The sequence below is a fragment of the Notechis scutatus genome, chromosome Z, assembly GCF_049901735.1.
Source record: "Notechis scutatus isolate UNSWTSFEM ecotype Mainland chromosome Z, rNotScu1.2, whole genome shotgun sequence".
Lineage (NCBI taxonomy): Eukaryota > Metazoa > Chordata > Lepidosauria > Squamata > Elapidae > Notechis > Notechis scutatus.
Genome location: NC_142025.1, coordinates 89,502,909 through 89,522,784, shown reverse-complemented (window position 1 = coordinate 89,522,784; position 19,876 = coordinate 89,502,909). Strand labels below are relative to the sequence as shown.

The window sequence follows — 19,876 nt, the reverse complement described above, 5'->3', positions numbered from 1 at the left end:
CTGTGGTGGCTCGGCTTCACTCCTAGCTAGCCAGCTGCGGGGCCTTTTTTTACCACAGGAGAAGGTGGTGAGGGAGAGAAAGAGGGGTAATTTTGAGGAAAAGGAGCTGCAAGTGCCGTCTCAGCAGAGACCCGGGAGAAATACAGGCCGCAAAATCCTCGGGCTCGCGTAGTTTCTGTCCCCGGCAATGGTAGCTTCACTCCCGGGAGGAATGAGGGACTCTTCACCTCCTTTCCCCCAAGGAACAGATTACAGAGGGAAAGGGAGGGGGGCTGGGATGGGAGAGGGGGTTACAAAAAAAAAAGGCTAGTCAGGTGTATGTGTTTAGGGAATTGCAAGTTGCGATCGATGGGGGAGGGGCACCCCCACATTTCACTTTTTCTCCCCCCCTGCTCTACACCCCCTCCCCCCCCCCGCCCTTCTTTACTTAGTCATTTTTTTAAGCCCAGCCCTGGATCGATTGGTGCAAAAAAAAAAAAACGGGGGAAAAGCACTACTTGTGAAAATGCATATTGTCTCGCGAGATTTGCACGTGTGGGAGGGGGGAGGTGGTGATAGTGGTGGTGAGAAAAGGTTGGGGGAGGGGAGAGGTCAGTGCAAGGAGGTGCTAAAAGCATGGGGTGTGGCGATGGGGTTGAGGGAGGACCTAAAAAATGGATGTGTCGCTGCACGAGCAATAATAGTTAAGCAGGTTGAGATAATTTATCTTGTCTTAGTGGGATTATAACGAGGGGAGACGTGTCCCCAGGTCAAAGGGGGAAATCAGATTCTTTTCCTTGAGAATTGGCCAAGGGATTCCTTTTTTCATGGCAGTCATTGCAAAACAAAGACTCGAGCAGTGCATCTTGGAGAGAAATCCTAAAAGCAGCTTCTGCGGCCAAGAAGGGGCGTGGCAGGGAGGTTGTCTTGACAGAGGACCCTAAGGTAGGTAGCTATTTTGATATGGTCGTACTCAGGCTGTGATGCTTCTCCAGAGAGGAGACCCAAGAGCCTGATGAGTTATCAGTATGATTAAAGCAAACCGGGAGTCAGGCTGCTATATATAAAGGGAACTGTAGCTTTAAAGATGTGTCCTTAGTAAGAAAGAAGGTGTACAATAGAATACTAGTGTTTGGGAAAGTTACTGTGTAAAACAAAATTGGAAACAATATCTAACCATCACATTCAGCTACAGAATGCAGATTGTTATATAGGAATCATTAGGGGAAAGCTTAAAAGGGCAGGTCTATTCAAAAATAAACCCTATTGAATGTAATAAAGATTACAGGATTGCAATTGCATTGTAAGGTTGATGGAGAAGGGGGCAAACTACTGGAAGCATGCAGTTAGTTGAAAAATCTGTCAAATGGAGAGTAAAGCAAAATGATATGTACACTGCAAAGTTAATGAACTCTTGTTTTTATGTTAATAAACATATTAAGCATTTATGATCCTCAAGTGTCTATTAAAATCAGTAATGGAATCATATTTGTGTTGTTTATTCTTTGTCTCTTGAAAGAATTTCCATTTTCTAAAATTGATAGTGGAAATCATCTTTGTAAATGCACATCTATGCCTTTAACCATCTTATCCTCTAAGGGATTATGCCCTGCCCTTTGTTGCTCAGAGACATATATGTTGATAATTGTGACCCTTAAGATTCAGGCAACTGGCTCCAATTTTAATCATCACAATATTTTGGAGACTAATTTGAAACACAATGAGAAATTCATGAATAGTCACAAGCAAACTATCTGAGTCAAATACAAGTTTACCAAATGATAAGCAAATGTTATTGCTTATCACTTGGTAAACTCAAAGTGTATTGTTGAGAAGAAACATAAAAAACATTCGGTCTATAGTTCTATCTATTATCAGAAACATGCAGTGATAGGTTAAAATAGGTATTATGTATAATGCCTTTTGAAGGTCTTCAGAATAGCCTTTTGCTATTATTCAATCAGCAGAAGAAACAATTAGACAAATATATTTTCATCTTAAATCCCAACTGCATCTCCTTGTTTGTGTGGAATCCCTGTTGTTCTTGGGATAAAGTATAGTATCTACACTTATTGATTAAACACTAAATTGGAAGGTTTGGTACCATCAAGGAAAGAAATATTAGCATATGCAACAAAAAAGAATACATGATGTATTCCAAAAGTACATTAATGCTTCATTCAAATCTCTTCCAGGCTAAGAATTTCCACTTTGCTATTACTTTCATGTAACATTAATCTTCTCTTCCATGCTACTGAATGTTATAAAAGAGAAAATAAAAAAGCTGCATCCATCTCATGCACCTACAATGAGATAAACTCTTGATGTATTATAAATATGCTTGATCACTTGTACAACTGCTAATTATAAATTACACACTAGTGCAATTTATCATAATCATATATACTATGATTATGGCAAGTGGTTATGATTTTCTGGCCATGTGATATTCATACAATTGTTCAAAATATGAGACTGAACTGGAGGATTACTGCAAAAAGGACACCTCAGCATAAAATATTCTATAGTCTAGTGGACACAAAAATGAATTCATTACAACAGCTGCAGTCTATGTATGTTAACCCCTTTCTCTAATGTATTTGCGTTTTCCTAGGAATAAAGCACTTAAATCTAGAGTCTTGACCCATCTGATTCTTTTATATAAAGTTGGAAGACTAGCATCTCTTTGATAAAAGGTGCAACTATTTATAGAAGGCACTACCTCAATCTCTTTGTAATATGCAGTCATACTGCAATTGCATTCAGCAACAGCCTCCACAACAGTACATACCCAACAGTGCAGTTTTCAAATTTCACAAGTTATTCTACTCTAATTAACCAGCCATATGCAATTTTATCTGAAAAAAAAAATCAGTTTGTAGCCATACATGTCATCCTCACTCAGAGAAACCCAATAAAACTCCTGGTGTATTTAACAGCATTCTTACTATCATGGCAGTGAGGCAGGCTGATCAATAAGCATTTCTTGCCATAACTGTACTGATACAGTCCACTTGCACCACATTGTTGAGAGGCAGTTTGGTGTAGTGGTTAAGGCAGCAGGCTAGGAACCAGAAAGCCACAAGTTCTAGTCCTGCCTTAATCACAAGGCAGTTAGATAATCTTTAATCATTTTCTCTGTCCTGGGAAGGTCACAATGGCAAACCATTTCTGAAAAAAACTTGCCAGGAAAACTACAGGAACTTCAGTTCCAGGGAATGTCTAAGAATCAGACATAACTGAATGACAGAAAAAAACAGGATAGTACCATTACTTACTTGGTTACTGCATGGGCACATGAACACATGTACGTACTATTTGCCTGAATATGATTCAAGCTACACAAGTCATACTACAGACTATGCTTAATAATATCCATGTTTTCCTAGTGCTCCTTAATTACTGAACACTGAATTTATCTTAGTCTCAGTGTGATGAGGAAATTGGTACATTTTGTAGACCAGGTTATCTCTATTATTATTACAGTTTAAAACATTCTAAAAGACAAAGTCCATAAAAATGGATCAAACAGTATTATCAATTTGTATCATTCCAGCCAAAAGAAAACAGAACAAGCATAGATGGGAAGTGAATTGACTCTTTGTACCCAATTGCCTAACTGTAAAGCAGAAATAACTTAGAAACGGCAGGAGAAAGTTGTGTAATGCTGCTCTGAAAAGAAACCAGACCAGGCTGTTGAATCTAGTTTATAAGATGACTACAAAATGGGTAATTGAGCTAGCCTTTGGGTACCGAACAAACCATCTCTGGAGGAAACCATGCTATTCTGGATAATTTTTTGGGGGGGGGGGAGGCTGCCCAATCTAATCTGGATGTTTGTAGAGTTCTCATAACTAAATGTCATATTACTCAGAATTGTGTGCACATGCCCCATTTCAGATCATTTGCCTATAATGTTTATGACCTACATCTTGGCAAGAATCCCAAATATATCCTGCTTACTATGGCAACTTGTAAACATTTCTAAAAGATCTCTTAGATAAAACGTGATAAGAAATAAATTATACCAGTCTCCTCAGAGAGAAGAGGTGGTTTATAATTTTATCCTGGTCAGACCACCTTCTCAGACACTCCTACCGATAACATAAGTCATTTGCTTTTCAGAACAGGGAACAAAAGCTTCCAGGATTATTATGTAGTATCTATATTTATACAGGTACTGATCTTATGGTATTAACTGCCATTTGGCACTGAAGTAAGCCTTACGATACCATTACACACTGCAATGAGTTGTCATCCACATAAAAGATATTGCTCAGACCTATGAAATCTTTGGTTCCAAGAAAAAAAAAATCAAACTTGCTGCAGTTGACTTTTGCAGCTAAGATGGAAAATTGGGTAGTAATATGGAAGTTCTTGCCAATAAATACTATTTAACTAAATACAAGTCTTCTGTCTTTCACAGGGTGGTACTGCTGTGCTAAAATGGCAACACTCTTTGAAACTGGGCCTGTAAAATGCAGAGCTTCATAAATGGAACACATCTACTCATGGTCCAGAAGACATGTTAACATCAGTTGCATACACTATCCCACTATAGGAAGAAGCAAGATTATGTGGAGCTGTCTATTTGAAAACTTTGATCTGTGAGATTATGGATGTAGAACACAGGAAAGGGTGGCTTTCAGGGCTTTATAGAACATTTGCCTATGTCCCGTCCTCCCATTATCCCATATCTTTAATCAAATATTTAGCTTAAGTATATCTGAAGTGTATCCCAAGGCTCATCAACACTATTAAAAATAAGCATAACTTTCAATGTTTGCCAATTCCTATCATAATTCTAATTGCACATGCTCTTAGTGTCAAACACATTAGTCATAGTTTTGCACGTCATGCTAAGAATAGGCTTTCATAAGCCTATTCTTAGCATGACATGCAAAACAAATAACAAATAAGCATACCTGTTTATTTGTCAGCAAATAACAAATAAGCATACCTGTTAATCTTGCAAGCACATATTCAACACCATTATTTGCTTATGGTTTCATTTTTGTTCTATACTTGTCCATATCATTTCCATGCAATATATGCTCCTCTGTATCCTAGCTTAACGGAACAATATTGCTAAAAACACTTAGGCAAGCATAACCTTAGTCATTATTCTGAGCCATGCCTATTCAGAAACAACGCAAGAATTTGAGAAGAACATGATTTTTATCAGCAATTTAACTTTGAAAAATTTGATCTAAGAGCAGAGAACTGGTCAGAGAAAACAATGGGTGAGTGCACGCAAAATTGCATTTTTGGAAGTGGTGCATACATGAAAGTATCCCCTCTCCCCGCCCCACACTGCCACCATCTCCACCAGTCCAGCAAGCCAGAAAGATTGGAGACTGCTGTTGTAGACCTTCCAAAATTGGAAAAGCATCTCAAAACCTAAAGGAATTCAGTATTGGCCAAAAGCACACTTTAAAATTTAATAATCTTTTTAAACTAGAGAAAAAATGACCTCTCGCAGGCCACATAAGAAAACTACTTTGGCAATGGATAAACTGGGATTGAAAGTGTTTCTGTAGGAATTATAAGTTATGAGAATTCTGAAAAATTTGTGCAATATATCAAACTCATTACAAATGCTGGGTAGACTGAATTTGACCAGTTCCAAATTTAAAAAGTTCACCATCAAAAAGCAATGATCATCCAAGAACAGTACAACAGAGTTACATGTATGTATCATATATATGATAATTTTCTGTATAGCACATTCTCCCAGAAAAGGAGATCTCATTAAGTTCAATTAATAATTGAAGAAATTCTCTCTGCTACAGACTTGTTATCTCCTGGTGGCTTCTGGTATTTACATTGGATCCAGACTCTATACATGGTGATTTGTTTTCCTCTGTTAACCTGGAGGCGGCGATCAAGAATATTTTGAATTTTCTCTAAGCCAGCAGTAGAAAACAGAAAATCCAACTCATCTACGATACAAAAGAAAGAATTTAATTTACCTACATTTTCTTATTCATAGCTATAAAAAAGTTTCAATTAATTATTGATCACTATATGGCAATGAAATTCAAAAATATCAACACAGCCAGATCATTAAAATTTTACCTTGTAGGAAACCATCTTTGGTCAGACAAAGTTTGATGGTGTTTGATTTCGTTGTACGAAGTGCAAAGACAACTAAACAATTTAGAGGGAATTTCACAGGGACTAGTCAAAGGCTTTTAGGGAGATTGTTGTGGATGTGTGGTACCACAGATTCCCTCTCCCTCAAATTTTCATGGGAAATTGTCATGTAGTTTCATAACTAGGTAGATCAGATAATTTTAAAGGTGACAACTTAGTATCCTAGCTGATTCTATAATGGTTCAGAATTAATGTATTGCTCCAATCAGAATGTAAGTCTCCAACAATAATGGAAGAAGCTATAAGATTCTCAACCAAAACTATGAGATCATCTTCTCATGAATTCCACTCAGTTGCAAGCCTCGTTACATAAAACTGCTATTTGTTTACCTTGTGTGAAGAAATAAACTCTGGTTCCATCTCCTTTCACATAGAAATTATCAGCCAGACATTGACCTGAAGAGAGGAAGGAGATTTGACTGCAAATGCATTTGTTCCACTTTCATTCTGCCTCCCACTACCTCCACCCAAAAGGTAAAGGCAGTAATAATCAATTCACTGTCAAAATACTTCAGCAAAGACAATAGTTTTTTTTTCTTTCGTTACAGTAGTACACAGTGGTACTTCAGTGCTTGCTGAACCATATGCAGAAATCTAGCAATAACTAGAGTGGTCTTTGGCTGAAAAAGACCTCACACAATCTACAATTGATTTCTTTACCCTCAGAACTGCTTGTATGTCTATCAAACACTGAAAATAACATTAAACAACTGTTCCAAATTTTTTACTTTCCTACATTGTCAGAAATATTTGAATCTGCATATTGCTAAAGACATAGCCTGCATATTATTTGGAACAAGATTACCACTTCCTGCATGGCAACAAGTAATTCGTGGTTAAAAGCTGAAAATGTTAGCCCACAAAAGAACAAGAAAAAGCAGTTTTTATCAACTAAGACATAGATTTCGATGTTTATTTTGTGTGAATTACTAAGTCACTATCTAAAGTTTTTGAAGATCATCACACATTAGGGTTTGGCAGTGCAATGTCTGTGATTACATCTGCACATGTGACCTCCGTAATGGTATTCACAAAACCTCAAAATAAAATTAAAACTTTGTTTCTTTAAAAATATGTCAAATCTCAAAATAGAATATCACAAAATTTCAGGGTACTCATCTGAAATCCCATGAAATGTTAAAACAGAACACGAGATTTCATTGGATCTGATGATTATAGGATTTAATTCCTTTTTTAAATAGTGCTCATATTACTTCTTGCAATCATCATGAATCACCATTGGTGTACAAACCATAGAAGCCACTTATTTCAGAAACTCAGAAAAAGTTGTCATTCATGCTGTTTTTGTTAATGGAGCAGAGCAAACAGTTCTGTATCTACTCAAACCACTTTGATATCTAGTTTCATGAAAATGGCTAGTAATTTCTTTTAATGAGAAGCAGAGTGATAATACTTTTTAAATATCATAGTTTTGCCCTCACCCTACCTTTCTTAAAGCGGAGTTGGGCTAGATCAAACCGGCCATAATCTCGTAATAAAATAATTCCACCAGGTTTTAGAAGATGGCTAAGCCTATTGATTGCACACTGCATTCTGAGAAAAAGAAAGAGAAAAAAGTCAATGTCTACTGAGGCTCACTACAAAAGTTTTATTTTGGAACAGGTCATCATATCTTTATCCCTCCTCAATGCACATGTCTTTATCAGACAAACAATATGTAACATCAGTATTTCATACTTTTCTGGAAGAATAGATGAAAGGACGAAGATAAGAACTATCACATCAAGGCTCTCGTCTGGCATTGGAAAAGGCGTCTGATTCTTGGTCAGGTCATGAACGAAGGCAAAGCAACGAGAGGCATCATATTCTGGATGGGCCTGTATGTTCACACAATTATCTTTCTTATAGCAGTTCTTATTTCACAGAAACCTGTGGAATAAATTAAGCTAAGAGAGAGCAACTTGCCCAAATCTCACCCAGGTAACCTCAAAGCTGCACCAGGAATTTTCTAGATGTTCCAATCCACGCATAAACTTGTTATAGCAAACCATCCATATTTCTGTGGGAAATCCCTGAACATGCATACATACATATATACATACATACACACATACATACCAGAGACCTTTAAGGGATAAATAGTTCTATTTCACACAGTTGCTTATTTTCACAAATGAACAGCATTTAAAAAACAAGTTTTTTAAATGAAGAGTTGATGTTCTATTAGAGGACTCATGAGTTAATAATAAATTGAACTCACCCTTCTCACTGTTCTTATTTTTTGTTTACGGGCTGGTGTATTATTTAAATATCTCTACTCTTATCTTTAGTAGACTTATGTTAGGAGACCATAACTATTACATACTTTCAGAAATAAAGGAAGCTAGCTAAGAATTTTTTTAAAAAATGATATCATTTTTTAAAATTACCAGGACAAGATCCACTGCTGTAGTAGAGAAGTCACAACAATATACAAAAAGGCCTGGATCACTGAAATGAAATAGAAATTTTATCAGAAACACTTTTTTATTTAGAAGGGACAAGCTGCTACAGAGTTTCCAAAGATAGGATCTAGCGCAGTGACTGTTTTCCATTAGAAAGCGGCTAAATATGGAATAAAAGAAGACTCCATGACAATTAGGCACAACAGAAAGATAAATTTTCAATTCAAAACTTTACTCTCTAGTTAAGCAGAATTATATGTTAACTAGGATCAAATCAAGTGACTAGAAATTGAACAAAGATGAAGCAAAATGTCCACTGTTGTTGCAAGAATTTTTTTATTTATTTACTAATGCTACCTAGACTGTTCTAATAAATTGACTTTGAGCAGCATATGACTTCCAAAGATCATAATTTGAATTAAAATAATACATCACATTCAATATGTTTTTTGTTTAACATAATATAGAAGCAATTATGTTAGCCAAGTGTCAAACTCTAGAAAACATAAATGGTTTTTCACTCAGAGGGGCAATTATAAGAACTCCATAAATATGGAATGAGAAATCATTACACCAAAGAGGACCTCTTTTAAAATTTATAAAAATGCAATTTAAGTAAATTGATGGGCTTTCCTGATGTCAGATGTGTAAATTATTTGTATTATTATAAATATGCATATATAAACTCTACATAATTTCAGAAGTTTAATCTTCAATGTTTGGGAAAAATCTCCCAAATTGGAAATAGATTATTCAAAATGAGGTGAAAAGGACTATACATGTAAGTGATCCCACAATGCTAGAAAGTATCTATGCAATCTATATGTTTGAGTTGTAATTTTTCTTACTTGTTGGTTTGAAGGATAGGAAAGACCGTATTTCCTGCACCACATCCCACCTGTCAATAAAAGAAATAGATCTGAATTATTTTGCTGTGATAAAAATTAATGGAATAATAAAATTGTTAAATAGTTTGAGATATCCAAAGGCTTTTGTTACTTTCATTCCAAAAGATTACTGTGGTTTCCCTTCTGGAAATAATTTTTATTATCTATGCTTGTTTCCTGTATATTCTTCATGTGTTGCCATTAACATGTTATTTTTGACGTCAGCAACTAGTTCTTTTTTTGGGATGGACTGCACTTGTAAATGAAATATAACAGACAACAGAATCTTACTAGTCCAAATAAGTGAGTTTCTTCGGAAAAGTCATGTAGTTTCCTTTAAGAACCATCTTTAGTTTAAAAACATTGCCAGCTATTCATTCCTATATCTTTTTCCATTCATATTGTACTTTTCAAATGCAAAACACATTATCTGGCAAGACTCACAGGCAGCACCATTGAAGGCATATAGCAAGTTTGTGAGTATTTATGACTGAAATGAAAAACTACAGCTTTTGTTGAAATGATGTGCTTCTTTGATACTTTGCATAATAGTAGTAGCCACTCCTCCTAAAAAGGATGCTGAGTCAATTAGGATTGTGCACTCAAGGCAGCATGCTCATTCTTAAATTTTGATTTGCCGTGTTTTTACCTCTAATATTCTGTACGTAGCAGATGATCCTGGGAAGTCAACATCTTTTATTACTTTCTCTTCCTGCAGCTGTGATGCCATTTTATCTTCTGACTGCAGCTGATGGGTGATGTTACTATTATTCTTTCTTTCTGGATCCACATGTTCCAAATCTTTATTATCTCTTGTACAAAGTTTGTCAGAGTAGCTTCTAAGACTTGAATTTTTGATGTTTTTCACAGTTTCCTTAGAATTATGTATGGCAATCTGACCTTGAGCGTGGTTTGGAGCTAGTTCAGGAAACTCTGTGAACAACCAATGGCGATCTTTAAAAAATCCATTTTCATGGGTTTTATAGAAATCATCCCAATACATGTTGGCATTGATTTCATAAGCATCTTTAAACAAGAAAGACAGAGGATAATAAGTCAGCAATTCCATTTACAAAAAAATCTCACAAATTACATAATTTAGCAATGATATCTTCAGTGTAGCAGGAACTCTGCACAGTAATTTGCTTTAAATTACTGCCTTTTCATTTAAGACTTTTGCTGTTGTAAGGAGTTTCCCATATACCCAAGAAGCGCATCCTTCAAAGTCAGATAATATCTAACCTTTAGTCTGAATCCCAGTTCTCTGAAGCTAAGAGATACTTATGCTAGGAGCTAATATATTTTTTTTTAAAAATGATATTTTAACTAGGAAACCCCTAATATATGTGTCAAATATAGATATCATGAAGAATGAAGCTATTCACTAATCTGTCCTAATGATTTCACTGGAACTAAATGCAAACTTATTTTTAGATTGAGATTAATATTTTATTGATATTGATATATCCTTTGTTTTTTCCTATATTGTTTCATGTTTGTCTTTTAATTTTATAAAAAATCCTTTGATAGAAATATATATGGTTCTGATATTTATTTATTTTTATTTATTTATTTATTTATTTGATGGGGTTGTCATATATATAAGGAAGAATTTTCATTATATAGTCTGTAGTACCTTGTTGATCTTGTGGTACTAACTGCATGCTCTGTTCTTGGACCTTTGCTTGTGCAGCAGCTTCCTGCTCTTCAGACCATTCCACATTATCCCTATAAAAAAGAAATGTTAATCCACTACAGTTAATTGTTAAGTATTAAAATCCAATTCTTTAGCACAAAGATGGAAGGCTACAGAAACACCAATAACAGAGGAATAGACTGTAAAGATAGCTGAGTTTGCAGAAATGGCTATATTGACTTGTTTAAGGACAGAACTAGAATTACATTTATAAATGCCTGGAAACCCTTTGTGGTCATTTTGCTGAAAATGGATAAAAAAAAATTAATGCAGAATTTATTGATTAGAAAGGTTTGTTTATGGGAGGAAAGCAACTATATATGCAATATGGAGGGTGGATATGGTAATTTCTAAGAATAATTGATGCAAACAAGACAAAGTTGCTTTAAATACTTCTCTTGCTTTTTTGTACTCTTCACTTTTTCTTTTAACCTTTTCTTTTTTTCTAATTCTTTTGTTTCTGCAAATTTTAAAATCTTTGTAAAATCTTTAAATAAAAACTTCATTAAAAAAATAAACCAATTTTTCAGGCCTAATATTGCATACAGTTGCCATCGGACAAAATAACTACACACACAAAGGGCAAATATTTTTGGACATGTGATGTACATCCAAGGCAAAATTTAATGTCACCGGCAATTATATCATGTAAATATAGCTAATTACATACAGATAGACCTTGCTTATTGACTGCCTCATTTGAGTGATTTGCTTGAAGTTATGGCAGGATTTAAAATACAGGCAACCAATCTTTGCATTTACAACAGTTGCAGAATCTTGGGGTCACATGATTAACATCTGTGCTCTTTGCAACTGGCTTGTGACAAGCAGTGTTAATGGAGACACACAATAAAATTATAAGTTGCAGTCACATTAATATTTGCTTAACTATCAAAGTGATAGTTAAAAATGAAAAATGAAAAAAATGAAAAAAAATGAAAGTATAAGACTATACTTTCAGGGATCATTTCTATAGTATCCAACTAGAGAAATGCACTCGAAAGTGATCGGCTGATAGTGAAGTGGCAGGTAAACCCATCACAATCATGTGATATTCTGCTTAGGGACTGTGACCCTTTGCAACAGAGTTAATAGTTCCAATAGTTGTTGCTAACAAGGACTGCTGTATTTATCTTCTGAAATAAGATGACACTGTGTTGTGACATCATCATTTATGTATCCTCAGTTGCACCCCATTAGGAGCAGCAGAATTTGCAGTGAAAGATAAAAATTGGAGTTAAAATAGCTGGTGGCTTGATGTGGCCATAAGGCTTTATAAAGATGAGAAAAAGCAATGTGTACCCATTCCCCCATTTTTTCTCATGAAGCCCTTGATTACAGCTCATAAACAGCTGAACGTGTCTCTTTATTTACTATTTTATCTTCCTTTGTGTCAACTAAGCTTAACATTTCATCTTTTCGATCTGTTAAGATGCAGCATTAATATAAGTGTACAGAACAAAACAGATAATGCGTTTTTGTTTTACTTTGTGAGATCCTGCGTAGAGAGCTGGCATAAACTATGGAGTAGCTACAACGGATCAGAAAATAGATTGTTAGAGAGAAGCAACCAGAATCGTTACTTACCAGGCGTTGTGTTGAAAAACCCGAGTCGCATCAGTGAGGAAACGATTCCCAAACTGCTTCCTTTTCTTTTCATCCCGGCTGGGCGCAGCCATCATGCAAGACGAACACGACAGACAGGTTCAAGAAAATCCGACCCGGAAGGAGAGGACTTGATTTCTTGTGCTCTTCCTACAGCTCTTGAAGTTCACGCAAGGGAAAATCGAGATCGCCCAATGCGCATGCGTGAGATGTTAAGGCTTGCTTGCTTACAAAGGGTGCCTTTGCTTAATTGAAGAGGTTGCCTAGCTTCCTGGATTTCTCTGTCAAGCTGTCTTCGAAAATGAATCTTGAGACGGTCTAGAGTTTGTTCCTTTCTAGAAGGAAGGGAGATCTGCCCATAGATACTAATAGATCCGTCTTCTAAAAAGTACGGTATTTGGGTTGCAAATAACACTTCCGCAAAACCCGAACATTGATTTTTTAAAAAAGTTTTAAGTATCTGACATCTTTTGTATGTCAATGAAGAACAAAATTTCTGCATACAACTGAGCTCTAGAAATCACTTGAACAAGGTACCAAAAGATCTTGGTTGCAACCCAAATGAGAATATTTTAGTTGGAAATAAACTTTCAAACCAGTTCATAGCTTATAATATTCACAATAGCTTTTATTATACTTTTGCTGAATGACAAATCCATACTTATTCTTTAATTGGGGTTTGATCACTCAGAAGCAGGTAATAAATATGATTATTCCTTATGCTCAATTTCTAGTCATGTTTTAAATAGAATTAGAAAGTTTTGAAGGAGCTGTACACAGATGGTACCACTTATTCAAACATAATTAATTTTGAAAAAGCCAAGCAGGATTGATTAAATCAGTATTTTGATGGGGAATACTACAGACTAGACTGGGAAGTTTTAAAAACAAAATACCTGTACATTGTTGTTCATTGCAAAGTCATGTCTGACCCAACAGACAACGTTCCTCCAGGTCTTCCTGTCCTCTACCATCCCCTGGAGTCCATTTTAGCTCATGCCAACTGCTTCAGTGATTCCATCCAGCCACCTCATTCTCTGTCATCCCCTTCTTCTATTGCCCTCAATCGTTCCCAGCATTAGGCTCTTCTCCAGTGAGTCCTTCCTTCTCATTAGGTGGCCAAAGTATTTGAGTTTCATCTTCAGGATCTGGCCTTCTAAAGAGCAGTCAGGGTTGATCTCCTGTAGGACTGACTGGTTTGATTGCCTTGCAGTCCAAGGGACTCGCAGGAGTTTTCTCCAGCACCATAGTTCAAAAACCTCAATTCTTTGGCGCTCAGCTTTTCTTATGGTCCAACCTTCACAGCCATACATTACAACTGGGAAAACAGTAGCCTTGACTATACACACTTTTTTTGGAAGAGTGATGTCTCTGCTCTTTAGTATGCTGTCTAGATTTGCCATAGGTTTCCTCCCCAGGAGCAAGCGTCTTTTAATTTCTTGGCTGCAGTCACTATCTATGGTGATCTTGGAGTCCAAGAAAATAAAATATCTCACTATCTCCATTTCTTCCCCATCTATTTGCCAGGAATTGAGAGAATCAGATGCCATGATCTTAGTTTTCTTAATGTTGAATTTCACACCAACTTTTGCACTTTCCTTTTTCACCTGCATCAAGACGCTCTTTAGTTCCTCTTCACTTTCTGCCATTAGAGTGGTATCATCTTCATATCTGAGGTTGTTGATATTTCTCCCAGCAATCTTAATTCCAATTTGTGATTCATCTAGCCCCGCCTTTCTCATGATGTGCTCTGCATATAAGTTAAATAGGCAGGGTGACAGTATACAGCCTTGCCGGACTCCTTTCCCAATTTTGAACCAATCAGTGGTTCCGTGTCCAGGTCTCACTGTTGCTTCTTGATCCGCATATAGGTTTCTCAAGAGACAAACAAGTACTCCCATCTCTTTAAGAACTTTCCAATTTGTTGTGATCCACACAAAGGCTTTAGCATAGTCAATGAAGCAGAAGTAGATGTTTTTCTGGAACTCTGTAGCTTTTTCCATGATCCAGCATATGTTGGCAATTTGATCTTTAGTTCCTCTGCCTCTTCGAAATGCTGCCTTTACTTCTGGTAGTTCTCGTTTCACATACTACTGGAGCCTAGCTTGTAGGATTTTGAGCATAACTTTGCTAGCATCTGAAATGTGTGCAATGGTGTGATAGTTTGAACATTCTTTGGCATTGCCTTTCTTTGGAATTGGAATGTAAACTGACCTTTTCCAATCCTGTACATTGTTGTCCTCCCTCCCCCCAAAAAATTTCAACATGGAGATACATTGGATTTTTTGTGAATGACTTTAGAAGCACAACCGTTCTGTACACAGAATACGGGAACTGGGATGGATGGTCTGTGCCCAAATCAAAACACGCGAGAACTGTTTGACCCCTTTATGGACCAAAACTCAGATGTTCTGGGGGAACTGATACAATAGGTGGTGTAGCAAGGAAGGGATCTGAGAAAATTGGAGCCAGAGGAGTATGGTGTACAGTGATGATAAAAGGGACCTTGGTTTTACAGTATTTCATAAAATCTCTCTGCATTTTTGCTTAGATGGAAATTCACAATAACAACTTTTGTTTTTGATGAAACCATTTGAAACAGTGTGGCATGTAATAGATTGTTTCATACAGATTCCTAAAAAGTGTTCATGAAATCTTGACTATGTATCCGAATGGTCAAACAAATGGCAACTTCAAATCTCAACAAATAAATGCTCTGTCTTACATATTGGCAAAAAAAATCAGAAAATAAAATACAAGCTGAATAGTCAAGATCTTGTTGATGACCCAAGCTCTGTAAAGGACCTTGGAATACTCACCTCTAATGATCTAAGTGCTAGAGCACACTGCAACTACATAGCCAAAAAGGCATTAAGAGTTGTTAACCTAATCCTACGTAGCTTTTTCTCTGGTAATATCACACTACTAACCAGAGCATACAAAACATTTGCTAGACCAATACTCGAATACAGTTCATCAGTCTGGAACCCACACTACGTATCTGATATTAGCACAATTGAGAAAGTCCAGAAATATTTCACAAGAAGAGTTCTCCACTCCTCTACTCGCTGTAGAATACCTTATGCCACCAGACTTGAAATTCTAGAACTAGAAAACCTTGAATTACGCCGTCTTCGGTCTGACTTAAGCATGGTATACAAAATCATACATTGCAATGTCCTACCTGTCAATGAATACTTCAGCTTCAACCATAACAACACAAGAGCACACAATAGATACAAACTCAAAGTAAACCGCACCAAACTTGATTGCAGGAAATACGACTTCAGCAATAGAGTGGTCAATGTCTGGAATACTCTACCCGACTCTGTAGTTTCTTCCCCAAACCCCAAAAACTTTAACCTTAGACTGTCTACTATTGACCTCACCCCTTTCCTAAGAGGTCTGTAGGGGGCGTGCATAAGCGCACCAACGTGCCTACCGTCCCTGTCCTATTGTTTCTCTTATTCTTTTATTTTTCTTATATGTAACCATTTCATGTATTCACAACTATGTATATATTTATACTTATTATCTTGTAAACAATTGGCAAATCAAATAAATAAATAAATAAATAAATAAATAAAATTGTCAAACTTAAAACTTCAGATTATGCCCTTTGGCTGAATGATGGTCTCAAGTGTTATCCTCTTCCCCCGAACCTACATGACACATTTATTGTATTGAAATGCAATAAATCCCACACTGTCTACCTAAAGTTGTACAAAAACAAGGATATAAATTTTAAGCAATCAGTAGATAATTTTGTTTTCCAACATATGTACCACTGATGGTGTTCTCAGTTTGCAATTAACATACAGTAAAATCTCCTTCAAATCAAGTTTAATTTCTAGTGACTTCTCAATCTTCATCCATATAGGTTTTTTTTTTTTGCAACAATTCAGGTGTATCTATCATTGCCTTCTTGCAAGATTTTTACCTTTTATGTTTCTTCTTTCCAATCTCATTTACAATCATGTTATCCTGAAAAAGTCTCCCACTCAACGGCTGCTTTTCAATTGCGGATTATGCCTAACCTTTGTTAGTTGACTAGGGCTGGGAAGCTGAGTGAATAAGCCTATAATAAGGTAAGCTGGATGTCCCAGTTTGCAATATAGAAATAACTGTATTGGTAAGATGATTTTGTTGCAAACTAAAAACAACACAACTGTCATGAAATTGGATAGGGGTTTCAATCCCAATTTCTCCACTGATTTGTGCAAACAATTTCTTCCATTCAAAAGCATTATTTTTTGTTTTTTCTAGTTGAAGTACAGATTTGCCTGTTTAGTCAGTGTGATCTAGTTATTATTTCTTAGTTAAGCATTTAGATTATGTGCACTGACAGAGTAGCCATTATACCATTCAATAGAACTTACATGCAATTAAAAATGACCACTTAATCTTGCAATTATACAAGTGCACACTTTAATAATGCTAAATAATAGGTTGATAAATTCAATGGAGCATTATAACAAATAATGGATTAAGCACTGAAGAAGGATATTCTAATCATGACTCCAGCTCTGTAGCTGGAGAGGAATCTGTTGAAAACATTTGGAGCTAGAAACCTGGTGCAATGCAATATAATGGCTGATAGACTTTTCTGTAGAAAATGGTATGTTGTTATAAATAGCCTTTCAATAACACAAACAACATTATGTATAGTATCCATAGGTCTCAAAATGGACAAAACTATAATTAAATAGATTATATCTTACATAGTACTGGATGAAAAAATGTGCTGATTTGCAGAAACATCAGGTACTAATCACCCCAAAAATGCATCTGACTGAAAAAGTCCAGTTCCAATAAGACATAACTTGAACATTCCTAAAGAATAAAGATTGAGTTAGCAACAAATTAAAAATCTGGACCTTGTGGGCAAGGGAATTATTTGATAATATTGAGAATGATTGTTAAAAGAGAAAATTGGAAAGTGCATAACTCTGCTGAATATCTAATTCCCACGGTACAGTCTTATGTCTAACTATATTTAATCATTTAGTATGGCTGTATTACTATTATCCTTTTCATCTGTTCCAGTATCTTATTGATATCATTATTATTACTTTGTTTTGCTTTTACACTGAGAGACAAATTCCTTGTGTGTCTAATCACACTTGGTCAAATAAAGTATTCTGTTCCCATTCCCCATTCCATTCCATTCCTAGCATTATTTTAGGATTGGTATGTTATGAGAATTAATAGACTTTAAAAAAAAACATTTGCAGGTAGTTTTCCCAGCAAATGTCAGCACTTTGCTAATGTAGGCCAGATTGAATTATATTTAGGAGATTAGCAGGAAATCCCAGGGTTATAGACTAGATTAGAAAATTGAGTAAAAGATCTTGGAAAGGCAACAACAAGGTATTCTCATCTTTTTCGCACATCCATAGAATTTCTAGGGATCACACTCAAGGTAAATTTTATTTTCTTTTGTACCTTTTTCTTTAAAGTACTGTTTAAGCATGACAAGGGTGAATTTGTAAAAAAAAAGTATGTTCTGGTATCTAAAAACCATTGTGGGTGCAATTTCATTGTGCAACAAGTGCTTACACACACACACACACACACACAAAATGTATGTATGTATGTATGTATGTGTGTGTATGTATGTATGTATATTGTCCCTCAGAGATCCAGTAAAGTATGTTGTGCAGTTTGTCAAAAGAATGAAATGTTTGCTTCAATTGCCCTGCTTTGTATATGTAATATAACCTAAACAACTTACTAGTTGAATTGCTCAGGGTTTGCAGTACATGTTATGTTAATATTGGAATGATTTCTTCATTTATTCCTTTGGCATCTTTCCACCGAATCTTTAGTAGTCAACAAATAAGTAGTGCATAGCAGCTCTTTTTTCTTCCTACAATGGCGCTGATGTAGAAGGTGAAAAATCGGTGCAAGGGTGAGATACGCCACTTGTATCATCTCTACATATTTGCATTTAGCCCTCAACACCCTACATTTAGCAGCATAGGAAAAGTGAATCTGTGATGGTACATCTGAGAATAAGGCTCACAAATAAATGACAATCAGTCCATGAAAGTCCTATAAAGCAGAACTGGTACCTATCCAAGGCCTGTTAGGAACCAGGCCACACAACTGTAGATGAGCGACAGGTGAGTGGGATCTACGTTGCATGATACTTCACCTCCAGTCCGTGGAAAAATAGTTTTCCACGAAATTGGTCCTTTATGCAAAAAAAATTGGGGACCAATGCTATAAGGCAGTGAAATCCTACTAAAAGCAGCTAATGCTGTATTTGGAGCATCCTTTCTAGCACTACAGGTTTCTAGAGTAAGAATAGCTTTATACAACAGATTAAGTGAGCAAAGAGAAAACGAATAGAATTGGACTTGAAAAAGGACAGGTTTATTAGAAGCTAACATTTAGCTAGAAAACTTGCTCTATTCCAATCTCCCTTTCTTTGTAGGTCATAACATAATGTACCTTTTCTTGCCACTTAGCTGGCTTTTTTGAAAATGACATATAATTTAGGCATTATGTTTGTATAAAAATTGTACTTTGCAGCACTTAAATTATAAATACATACATACAAATGTCTAAACCTTAAGTTGTGAAGGAGACTCTGGAGTTCTTTGAGTTCCAAAGCTAATGCCTCAGATTCCCTTCACGCTCAAAAGTGAAACATGTCACATAGCAGACCTTCTGAAGATCTAGCAATTAAAAATAGCTAGGAAAAGGGTAGAGGAGAATTGTATACTTCTTTCTTCCTACTACAGTAACAGCTAGCCTTAATTCTGTGAGGGTCCTGTAGTCACCCAAATAATCCCTATTCCTGTCCTGCTTAACTACCAGTATTTTTGCTCCTTCTTCCAACTAGACTGCTTCATAGGTATCCCATACTTGGATGATATTGTTTTGCTGCCATTTTGTAGAGTTGTAATTGCAGGAATGTTCCAATCTCGGATGGCAAACCTCAGATAAAGAATGTTTCCAAGCAAATACAACTCAAGCAAACGAAGTCACTAATCTATGGATAAAGGAGGATTAGAGAGGGGAAGTAAACATATGTTAGACTTTAACTAGAGATAATTAATTGTATGGATTACTGTACTAAACAGTAACGAAAGTTAAGCAGTAACCAAAGTTAACCAATGATGGAGGATAACTAAAAATGT

General features: G+C 35.9%; 2 protein-coding genes and 1 pseudogene across 8 annotated transcripts in view; 1 reads left to right on the top strand and 2 right to left on the bottom strand.

Moving 5' to 3' along the window:
* Positions 1-480, bottom strand: part of TLK2 (tousled like kinase 2) — a 67,417-nt gene extending 66,937 nt beyond the window's left edge. For all 3 annotated transcript variants that reach the window (XR_015745668.1, XR_015745667.1, XM_087945698.1), the window contains exon 1: positions 1-480. The gene's annotated coding sequence lies outside the window, so the exon portion shown is untranslated.
* Positions 481-5,138: 4,658 nt separating this feature from the next.
* Positions 5,139-12,841, bottom strand: LOC113422073 (tRNA N(3)-cytidine methyltransferase METTL2-like). 5 transcript variants are annotated; one of them, XM_026682786.2, is made up of 9 exons: positions 12,711-12,841; positions 11,064-11,155; positions 10,077-10,453; positions 9,389-9,438; positions 8,526-8,586; positions 7,834-7,973; positions 7,583-7,689; positions 6,466-6,531; positions 5,139-5,921 (listed from the first exon to the last, which is right to left on the bottom strand). In XM_026682786.2, exons 1-9 carry the CDS (start codon positions 12,803-12,805, stop codon positions 5,737-5,739), a joined length of 1,173 nt encoding a protein of 390 aa, XP_026538571.1. In that variant the 5' UTR covers positions 12,806-12,841; the 3' UTR covers positions 5,139-5,736. The 5 variants fall into 5 exon arrangements, with proteins under 5 accessions (XP_026538571.1, XP_087801827.1, XP_087801828.1 ...); XM_087945701.1 differs by having other exon boundaries at positions 7,834-7,916; XM_087945702.1 differs by having other exon boundaries at positions 10,077-10,360.
* Positions 12,069-12,142, top strand: LOC113422088 (small nucleolar RNA U3; annotated as a pseudogene).
* Positions 12,842-19,876: the final 7,035 nt, after the last annotated feature.